Source organism: Poecilia formosa, unplaced genomic scaffold (genome assembly GCF_000485575.1).
Source record: "Poecilia formosa unplaced genomic scaffold, Poecilia_formosa-5.1.2 Scaffold448, whole genome shotgun sequence".
NCBI lineage: Eukaryota > Metazoa > Chordata > Actinopteri > Cyprinodontiformes > Poeciliidae > Poecilia > Poecilia formosa.
The window spans coordinates 94,687-106,005 of NW_006800387.1; the positions used below are offsets into that span (position 1 = coordinate 94,687).

General features: G+C 38.1%; 1 protein-coding gene and 1 long non-coding RNA gene across 2 annotated transcripts in view; one reads left to right on the forward strand and one right to left on the reverse strand.

Moving 5' to 3' along the window:
* The first annotated feature begins 3,355 nt into the window (after positions 1-3,355).
* On the forward strand, positions 3,356-6,021 carry LOC107833768 (uncharacterized). Its single transcript, XR_001659532.1, has 2 exons — positions 3,356-3,536; positions 5,513-6,021. It is a non-coding gene; the product is annotated as an uncharacterized LOC107833768 (long non-coding RNA).
* The window catches only part of pitx3 (paired-like homeodomain 3), a 16,219-nt gene continuing 9,884 nt past the window's right edge, over positions 4,985-11,319 (reverse strand). Inside the window, exons 3-4 of the mRNA XM_007577611.2 lie at positions 10,444-10,649; positions 4,985-7,161 (exon numbers count right to left, since the gene is read on the reverse strand). Of these exons, the coding sequence (XP_007577673.2) occupies positions 6,592-7,161; positions 10,444-10,649 (776 nt within the window). The 3' untranslated portion in view covers positions 4,985-6,591. The remainder of the gene's footprint in view (positions 7,162-10,443; positions 10,650-11,319) is intronic.

The window sequence follows — 11,319 nt, forward strand, 5'->3', positions numbered from 1 at the left end:
TACGAGTCTTTGGGTTGCATCATGGCCTTGAACCTATGAAGTACTGACCTATGCCTAAACGGAAGTTAAATCCTTTTTTACGTCTTTGCAGAATAGAGGGGAGCCAAATGCAGGAAGAATGCAAAACAGAGACAGCTATTTATTAAAGTTTTAAAAGTTTATTAATGGGTAGTGTTACCAATACATCCTGCTACAGCCAGGACACTGGTGGTCTTGACACGGCCCAAAACAAAAATAAGTTTGACGCTCCTGGTTTACAGGACTTGAGCCAGGTCCTGCTGGAAAAAGGATGTGAGGCAGATCAGGTCTTCCATCTGCTTTGTTACGATCAGTCCCACTTCCTTAAACAAACAGAGTCACTGTCCTCTGTGATTGTGGATGTCTGTGATTTACCATGAACACAACTGGCTAAACACAATGCAACTAACTCTAAATAATACTCAGAAACTAATATTAAGATCATTCGACTTTGACACTGCAATGTCTTTTAAAATGGTCAATATCACTATATCAAAAGCACCTTCTGGTACAGCCAGCATGTGTTTTAATGGCTGCCGAGAACAACCTTCTCCTTCTTTCTGAGATTGCTTTCTCTGAAACCTTTCGAACTACTGCTGAATCCGTTTATTTATAAAGGTGGAAGTCTTTTGTAGTTTTAAAATGTTTTATTACAAGAAGACTGAATTAAAATTGGGTGACTTTTTTAACGCCTCACTAAGCTGTCAAAGTCCCTAAAAATATTTTTTTCCAATGACAAATGTACAGTATCTACAGGGCATGTGTCCCCAACCACCATCTTGGTGCTTTTTCCTCAGCAGTATGTTTTTGTGAAGCCTTCTCAACTCATACTGAATTGTTCTTAGGACACACACACACACACACACACACACACACACACACACACACACACAAATATATATATATATTCCAGCTTACTGCTGGGGGTCACGTTTGTTGTATAAGCATTCCTCAGGGAGCCATTTTTCTGTTGCCAACCACATTTATGCATCCCTAATTCATGACCTGTCTGTGAAGGCTTTGTTGGTAACAATGCCACCTCCGAAGCTACCGGCTTAAAGATCGGAGAAAGAAGCACTGTCATTTGCAAATTTCCACTGACAAACACGGATAATTACAGGAATTAGCCTGCTATTTTGTCATTAGCCTTCACTTTCAATGAGTCATCATGAAAAAGAAGCAAGAGTCAGGAACAAAGACGGATGTCTTTGGAGGATTTCAAGACACTCGTTCTCCACACCCCTTCGCCCACACATTCAATTTGCTGTTTTATTATATTATTAATGTAGTCAAGCTTCAGGCTTTGAAGCTGACAGTTTTTCTTCTGATTGGTATTGTGTGAGCTCTGATGGCTTAGCTCAGGGGAAGTCAGAATGATTTCAAATGCACTTTGTTAGTGCCATGATGAAAATGGCAGCTCATTTTTTTAAAAAATCTATATATTTGCAAGCATGATTACAGGGTGTGTGTTCAAACAAATGAAGCCCAAACAATGACACACAATCAGGAATTTATAAGACAGTGAAAGGCCATGGAGAGATTAATAAGTGCTTTCAAAACACTTACACATACACACACACACACACACACACACGCAAGCACGCAGACAGACCGGAAGACTGAAATTATACATATGAAGATTTTGACCACAGTCATTTTCTGTTCCAGTGAACAGGCAAAAGTAGACTTCCCACAATGCAATTTCCTATTGATTTGTATGTGCATTTATTGAATCTGATGGTTTCCAAGCTAGATACTAGTGACATTTCTGTCCTGACAGATTTACGACTGGCTCAAGGTCGTAACAAAAACGGGAGACCATGCAGTGGTTAAGGTGCAGAAAATAAATATTTATTAACAAAAACAACAATGGATTGTGAATGTCAGTGTCAGTGGCGTAACGGAAAAAAATGCTTGGATGTGTTGTATGTGTGCATAAGGAAGTGCTGAGGTGCAAAAACAAAGATCAACTCAAATGCATGAAGAGGGGAGCTGAGGCCCGGCAGCAGGGCACCGCACACGTCAAGAGGCAGAGCAGATGCCGAAGGCGACCCAGAAGGTGGAAGACGGTCAGGTTTAAATGCACTGTGCTTCAAAAGAGCAGGTCAGCCGCAGATCCTGTAGAGAGGAGGAGCACAAGGGCAGACACCAAAAACACCTGCAGCCCAGCTCACGAGGCCCAGGGCGTAACAGTAACTTTGTAAATCAGGAAAAAGAACAGGTTTATTAACGGCTGTTTATGTGAAGGTCTCCTTACAACCTACAGGACATTGTCAGCAAGCTGTGCATTTTTAAGATGTATTCCAACAATATGACAGCTATTTTGATTGAAATCGAAATAATTAGACTGTAGTTTGTGTGCTGTTCAGAGCTTTGCATTGTAGGTATTTTTTTTTCTTTTCTCAAACTTTAAATGCACCATTTTTGCAATGTTTTTGCTAGCAGTGCCAATAAATGCAGCATGTTGCTGACAATTATTTCAGATGTAGATGAAACTCCAACACTGACATTTTGCTATTATTTAGCACCTGATTTTTTTTTGTCTTTGTGTCTTTGTGTGTATCATGCTTTCTATGTGAACGTTGATGTTTTCTTGGGGCTCTTTAGTCCAAAGACCAAAGTCATGTCCTATGTCAATTTCTAACTTAAACAGTGACTGTATAAAGGTACGTATCAAAAAGTTAGAATTTCCAAAAAAGGTAAATAGTTTTTGTCACTCATATCTGAAAGTGAACACTAAAATTAGAATATTACATATGATCAATAAGCACATTTTAAACAGAATGTGTCAAACAAACCTTCTGATTTGTGTCAAACAAATCAGAAGGTTTGTGTCAAACTACTGATTTGACACAAACCTTCATGCTTTTGTGAGCATTTCTCAAATGATGAAAACCATTTTGGACAAGTTGTGAGAGTGGCCTAACTTTAACTTAGGTCACAAACTGGGGAATTTGGATATAGAGTGAGGTATTATCACAGCAACATTAGAGTACTACATGTTGAGCAGCTCAAGAGATAATACCCAGGGGACACAAATGGCAAGCACCCACTTCAAAAAATATTTGTGGTATGCAATCTGTGAGGCTTGACATGTTTGTTTGCTGCATTTTCCATTTAATAGGTAAATGAAAAATGGTTAGAATCACATTTTTGTTGATTGCCTGTGTGCCTGTGTGTGTGCTTATAGTCAGACTTTATTTACAGGTAGATTGCCATATCCCAGTGACTTTTTTCCACATTTTGGGAAGACACATTAAAAATACCAAATACACCAAAATCACCTAATTAAGTTGAATAAAAGGCTGTTAATTTACTTGTATTAAGCCCTCTGGTATAGTGTTCCTTCGTTTAATATGTTTGATGTAGTTTGTATTTTCAGCCACTAGGTGGCCACCTGAGCACAAAAATACAACACAACATCATTCAGAAAGGGAGAGATGTGCGTCGATTGAAGAAAGTCACCATTTGTGCTTCGTCTTTGTTTCTTAGATGCCGAAAAGCTGTAGCTACACTAGGTGTGATACAGCATTAAGAATTTTTGAGACGCTTTTCTGTATAATTTTATGGTTTGTGTTTCTGAGGTGTGTTGTTGACGTCTTGATTAGGTCACCCTTGTAAAAGAGACCTTGCTGTCACAGGGTTTCAAGATTCAAGATGATTTTATTGATCCCCGCAGGGAAATGATTTCGTTCAAGCAGCACAAAAAGAAAAAAGAAAAAATTAACAGAGGAAAAACAAATTAAAAGCAAATACTACAAGTATGTAATGTATACTTTGGCACAACGGCAGCTGTGATTATTATTTATATGCATTTATATCGTACATTTTTAGAACAAATTATTCGTTAGAATGTGTCTTCCGGTAGGCTTTTGGTCAGGTGTTTAATACCTTGTGGACGTTTTTTGTATTTGTATTTGTAGTAAGAGTACTCACAGACCAGAAGTTAGGATTCAGTTTATTTTCTCCAAGTAGAAACCACTTTTGTAGGTCGATGCCTGTATGGAAGAATGTTGAACAACTTAGAAGATAAACCTTGGTTATCTTGATTTTAATCAGCCATCAATTGAAATCAGGTGTGCTGAAGGAGGTTGCTATAAAACATGCAGGGCAGTGTGCTATGAGGTCAATTGCTGAAAAACACTGCTCACTGCCAGTTGACTAAATTGGTGGAAAAGAGTTCAGACTAGACTTGGACTTGACCCTCAAAGACTTGAGAATTAACTCTGGCTGCCTTCCAATTTGTGTATGCTAAGAGACACAGTTCGACACCTTTCATTAAAGCATCTGGAGAACTCTACAGCATATGCCAGATTTCTTTTTGTTGATTTTAGTTCAGCGTTTAATTCTATTCAGACAAACATCCTCCTCAGAAAATGAATTCAGTTGGAAGGTTAACCCTTTTTTAATTAAGTGGTATTACTCTTTTTTTTTATCAAAAAGATCTAACCAAGTAAAGTACAACTCTGATCCCAAGTTAAGTAGCAGAGGTGCCCCCCGAGGCAGCATTAGTTCGCCTTACCTTTTCATTTTGTACACAAATGAATGTGTTAGTTGTCAACCCAGCCAGGACATAACATTTTCAGATGACACGGTTATTCTGAGTCTTCTAACAGACAATCCCGACAGTCACAAATCTGCAGCAACTGCGTGATGCTATCATCATGTCAATATGGACACGACTCTGAGGAATGTTTCCAGTACCTTGTTCAATCTATGCCACGATTAGGATTACGGCAGTTCTGAAGGCAAAAGGGGGTCCAACCCAGTCTAGCAAGGTGTACCTAATAAAGTGGCCAGTGAGTGTATAAAGTCCAGAAAGCTACAGTTTAGGGAACACTGTGAGAACAAGTACTAACATTATCGTCATGATTAACACATGCAAAATTTGTACTTTTTGGTAAATGTTCCAACAATAAAAAATAAAAAAAACTTAAAAAACAAAAATAATAATTTCCCAGGGAAGTAATAATAAATACTTGTATTTTAATAGGACTTTACAGGACCTTTTTCCCTGGACATAGAGATTATTTTTAACCAATGTTTATTTCTGTGATTTCATAAGATGCACATCCACCCAAAAAAAAAAGAACAAAGAACATACCAAAGGGGAAGTACATTGGTAAGGAATGATAAGTACAAGGATAAAATGGTAACAGTGCAATGTAGAGAGACGAAGGGGTGAAGGAACATAGTAACCTGGAGCTGACTAGAGTTTTAAGCTGTAATGGTATGCTCTGTTCAATTGGATAGTCTACTTGTAGTTCATGGAAACATTTTCTTTATTTATTTTTGATGAGACAAAGCAAGCAACACCAGGATAAAAGCTTGTATTTTTAAATGTTTGCTTTGCATTCTTACATACATTTCTACTGTCATGGACCAGGAACAAAATTCTATACTAAATGGCTTTTCAGAGTTTTGCTTGAAAATTTTGCTCATGTACTAAATATAGCGTGTATTTAAATAGCTAACTTTCTATTTAAAATTACAGAGTCGTGTTCACTTTTGAGACTTCTCAAACTCCAGAGTTCCCCATGAGGACCTGCAGGGTAAAACCATTTTTTTTGTTTTGTTTTTTGTTTTTTTTTTGTTTTTTGCAATTCTAGTTCCTACATACTGTGCACATAGAATGTTTATCTATGGTCCTTACCAGGTATCTGTCATACGATACCATATTCATACCCCGGACAGATTTAGCATTAAAGTAATATTCCAAGTAATATTTAGCCAACATGTTTTTCTGACTCAAAATAATGTCAGTATTTTATATTATTTTTGTTTTCCACCTAGAATACCAACTTGAATCTGAGGAGAGAGCTAAAAAATTTTGGTGATGGCATGGAGACTTTCCCACTTCAAAGACTTGGAGCCCTTTGCTAAAGATAAATTATCCAAATACCTGTGAACACATGAAAAACTGCTGGTCAGATATTAAAAGAGAAAGTTAGACTGCTGTATTGCCAATTATGATTTTTCCTTCAATCATTAAGAAACAGAAATAATTTTGGAAACGCCTTTTTAATATAATTTAAACAAAAACGGATCAAATTTTAATATTCATAGTCCTTTCATTTGGACAGAAGTAAGGTTGAATAAAACACATATCTAATTTTGCCAGGGGTATGAATAACTTGGGGCTCATTATATATTTTTTATATATATTCACAGAAAGCAGAAAAAAATTGCTGGCTTTGAAACCATAAGCCCATTTTCTGTGAGAGCTCTGTTTCATGTTTCTTACCCAAGATACTAACAACCAGTCCAACGGTTCACTTATCCGTGATTTCTGTTATTTCTCTCATCATGCAGTTCAAAAGAAGGAAAATCAAATCCTCCTCTTTAAAACTAGCTTGAAAATGCTTGATCAGTTCTGCAACTGCAGTCCTTCCTTAGAAGAAGCAATGGTCCATCTGTGGAGTCCCATTTGTTGGTATTGACAGTGACTCGATTGAACCATCAGGACACAAACTGATCTGCTGCACCACCAGCGGTTTAGAGATGGAACTGAAGAGATGAGAATTCGGAGTGGCGGTGGGCTTTAAAGCTGCTATGTAAAGTCATATCTGGAGTTCATACAGGCCGGTCCACAGCATACTGGCAGGGGCTTAGGTTGGACACGGTATTCTGCACCGCTGGATAGGCGAAGTTGGTGTGCTGCTTTGCTTTAAGCCGTAGGCTGGCCAAGCTGGAATTGCAGGTGTCTCTGTACATGTAGGGGCTGGCTGTGGTGGCGTAGGGGCATGTAGCTGCAGTCACCGCTACAGAGTTGAGCGCTGTCGGGCTGTTGAGGTTATTGATGTTCCCCAGGTTGTTTAGCCCGGCAGTAGGGACTCCAGTCACAGCTGAGGGCACCATGCTAGAGGGCATGTTCATGGAGGGGATGGAACTTGTAGGCGAGAACATAGGCTGGGTTGACAGGGGAGTTACATTCATTGAATTAAAGAATGGGAAGCTTTTGGCAGACAGCGGGCTGCTTGCTAGCCCTTTGGTTGCCCAGTTATTGTAGGAGTAGCCTGTGTACATTTCATCATACGGCTGCATGAGTCCATTGAACTGGGCGCCAAACCCATTTTTACACAACTCTGCCTGCTGGTTCCTTTCCCTTTTTCTCCACTTTGCACGGCGATTTTTAAACCATACCTACAGCATAGGAAAAAAGACAATCATATGTTTGTGCAAACAATTTAGTTGTAGTAAACTCTGAACAATAGAGTAAATGTCTAATCAAAACATCAAGTTCTGTTGTCTCATTAGTCAACGCCAGTAAAAAGGAAACAAACTCAACTCAAAGGTCACTCCATTACATTAAAGCTCAGTGTTTTCTGGCAGTTTTATTTACAATATGCCTTACTTTAGCAAATATATGACTTTGTGATCATATTTACGGAGGAAAGGAATTCAATCCCTGAATAACAGCTGTTTGAATACAAGATGCAAAGAGAACCATGAAAAAAACAAGTGTGTTTTGGTCCTGCTAATTTTCATCAAGAGTGTAATTAATAACCTACTGAAAAAAGCAACCTTGATTTTATGTAAATTGAAGATTTTTAATGTTCTTTAAAATATACTGTTGTTCTGTGCAAACATGGAGATGAGGCCACCAACTATGGTATTATGGTAAAAGAAAATATTAGAGTGCAGTTATACTGGATTTAACAGTGAACACTTTTTGGCCTGGGTGAAGGGTTCCCTCACCTTCATCCACTTTATGAATTTGATGTTTGCACGTAAGACAAAATTTCAGGAAAAAATGAACAAGTTTCTTCCAATTATTTCCTTCTTGAAACAGTCTGAAGTCATTAAAGTCTAATTCTAAAAAAAGATCCAGCCAGAGTAACTTAAGCCCACTCTCAAGATTTCAGTATTACTGTGTGCACACGGGTAAAGACATAATGATCCCACAAATTAAGATGAAGTGTATCGTCAAACAGTATTAATCAGACCGTATTGAAACTAATCAGTCACTTATTTAAATAGTGAAATCTAAATGAAAGTCATGTCAGGGAAGGGCAATCTTCAAATTTGTAATTTTATGGTCTAATATCTACGGGATATTAATTTCATTAAACCCTTTGTTAAAATTTCAAAGGAAGAAAATAGATCTTAGGGAAAGTTCATCTGTGGGTAAATTCATGGAAAACTTTGCTCTAACTTTTATGTCGAAGATAAACAAGATTAAATGTTTTGTGTTTGGAATCATTCCAATCATTTATTTAAAAAAGAAAAAGGGTCAAAAAAGGAGTCATATATATCATACACGCTTATCCCATTGGGGTGCTGGTGCCTATCTCCAGCGGTCAATGGGCGAGAGGCGGGGTTACTCTGGACAGGTCGACAGTCCATTGCAGCAGGTGTGTGTGCGTGTGTGTGCGTGTGTGCGTGTGTGTGTGTCCATAAATGAGCAAAACATTCTAGGTGCTTTTGTCCTAAAATGCATCATGGCTCTGTGTTCTCTACAATACTTTGCATTTGATTTTAGTAGCAAATCATTGCCTGGAGGTGAACACATTTTGTCTCTGAACAATGTTTGCATGTTAATGTTAACAAAGTCCAAAGCACTCTCCACCTTGGGAACAGATAAGTAACCAAATGTATTCACATTTCTCAATGCTGGATTATAGCCAGATTCTAATTAGAGCTTTATACTGTGATAAAAACTTATAGCAAGATATAAAACAAATATGAAGGCAAATTATTGAAACTTAATCATGCTGTTTTATCAAATGATCAAAAGTTTAAAGGCTAAAGCCCACAAAACCCTAAAAATGTATACAAAAAAAAAAAAAAAAAAAAGATTTAATGGTGAGCAGGCACTGCTCTTGTTTATCAGTTCAAAAATTCATGATGGATGCACATGTTTCCTGTAGTCTGGAGGGAATGCTGCTTCATGGCTTTAGGAAGAGCTGCTTTAGTGTGGAATTCATCCCATCCATCTATATTATCTTACATGCTTATCCCTTGTGAGGTTGCGAGGGGTGCTGGTGCCTATCTCCAGCAGTTTACAGGTGAGAGGCAGGGTCACCCTGGACAGATCACCAGACCATTGCAGGGTAACACAGAGACAGACAGGACGAATGCACACACACACCCACACCTAAGGAGAATTTAGACAGAGGAGTTAACCTGACATTCATGTTTCTGGTCAGTGGGAGGAGGCCGGAGTACCCAGAGAGAACCCATGCATGCACAGAGAAAACATGCAGAAAGACCCCGGGCCGGGATGTGAACTCAGGAGGAACTCACTCCCATTTTTGTAAGTCTCTTATGTGTAACCTTCCGTAAACATTTTCCACAGGATTTAAATCAGGAGAACATGTAGGGTGGTACATAAGAAGAAAATTGTTTCCCTGGATAAAGTTATGAACTTCTGCATTCATAACACAGTAGTCAAGCAAAGTTAATATATTTCACAGGGATGCCTGCTGCAACATCTCCCCATAGCCAGTTTTGATGTCCCTGCACAACCTGAAGCAGAAAGCTCTCCAGATCATGACAAAGCATCCTCCACTGTGTCTTGTTCAAAATCTGTCTACTGGGACTTCCTTGTTATGCCAGTAACATTGCAACCCATCAGGACCGTCCAGATTCTACCTTTCACTGTCCCGTATTTGGTACACCCTTACACAGTTCAAACACAGTGACGTTTTTAAAGTTTGCTCAAAATTTGCATGACAATGAGATGGAAACATAGCTAATGACTGTGTGTGTAATGTAAACGGGCTTCCCCATGATCATAACATTTCTCCATTTAATCAGTTATACAGGTCTGAGGATTGAGGGTTTTCATTAAATGAAATTCATAACTAACATTGTTAGTTATGACATCATTTTAATAAACTCATTCTAAGAGATTTATTATACACTCTGAGTAGTGAATGTGTCTAACTTTTAGAATTCAGTTACAAAAATAAAGGAACTGTTCAATTTTATTCTAACTTCCAGAAATGGACCTTTATGTTTTTAGAATGAGTAAGGACATAAGCCAGAATACCACAAAGAAGAGAATATATTTTGTACATTCCCTTAGGATAATCCAGGATAATCAACCTAGATCATACACGTGTTGATGTCATGATATGTATGTACAAACGAGTACCCTCGGTGAGTCTAGATTTTGTGATGAAAGCTTTGGTTGAAGTTAAATCTCCCAGTGCAACTGTGCCATATGTGTGCCTCAGAACACGACTACAACACAATCAACACAATCGAAAGTCATGTTGAAAGGACCAAGTGACACTGTCGCTGACATTCTGACCTTTTTTAAAAAATAAAAAAAAAAGTCCTGCAGTTTAAATTGGCCCAGTGTTCTTGCAAGGTCCAAACATATAGCTAATGTAACATAAAAACAAACAAAAAAAAACATACAGAACCTGGTTTCCTATTCTAATGAGATGATAAGAGCAAGTGTGTGTGTGCACCCACCCTGACCCGAGCCTCAGTGAGGTTGGTCCACACAGCGATCTCTTCTCTTGTGCTCATGTCTGGGTAGCGGTTTCTCTGGAAGGTGGCTTCCAGCTCCTGGAGCTGCTGGCTGGTGAAGTGAGTCCTTTGCCGCCGCTGCTTCTTTTTCAGAGAGCCATCTTCAACACCTGACTCATCCAACTTGTTCTGCTGGGATTTCTCAGTGTCTGCAGATAAACAGGAACTATCATTATTATCAGTTTCTCTCTCGCTCTGTTTTTCTTTACATGTTATTATACAACACATATTAAGAAGAATTCATAGATGTACATTGGCAAAGAGTTGGTAATTATTCTGATGCTGCATGTCAAGTTGTTATTTGCAATTGTCATTATTACTATTACTATTATCCGTAGATTTTCTTGTCTTGTTATGAGTTAGTTTGATTAAATAAGTGTTCACTTCTTCCTACTCCTTCTCAAGCAGACAAGTCGTGGTAAGCTATTTATTTTGTGTTCTTGGTGATGCACGTACATCCATACTGACTGCTTTCTTCTCTTGTTTTTAAAAATCTGTTTAAAATAAATAAATCAAATTAAAGAAAGGCAGTTTGACAATTGGTGTCTGATAAAGAGACAGTATACAGAACGGTAAGGAATAAAACTAACATTTGAAGAATATTGTTCCGGTATAAAAGAAAAAACAGGGCCTCACTAGCCCATACTTTGCTAAATTAAAACAATAATTTTTCTTTGTTGGCATGTTTGTGATAGCAGATAAAAGTTTTAAGCCACAGTTCACTGGAAATCTGTAGAATATGATAACTGAGTAGATTGCAGATGTCTGAAAAGTCACTAAAACGTCCAGCCATTTGTCTCATTTATAGCTTTTGCCACT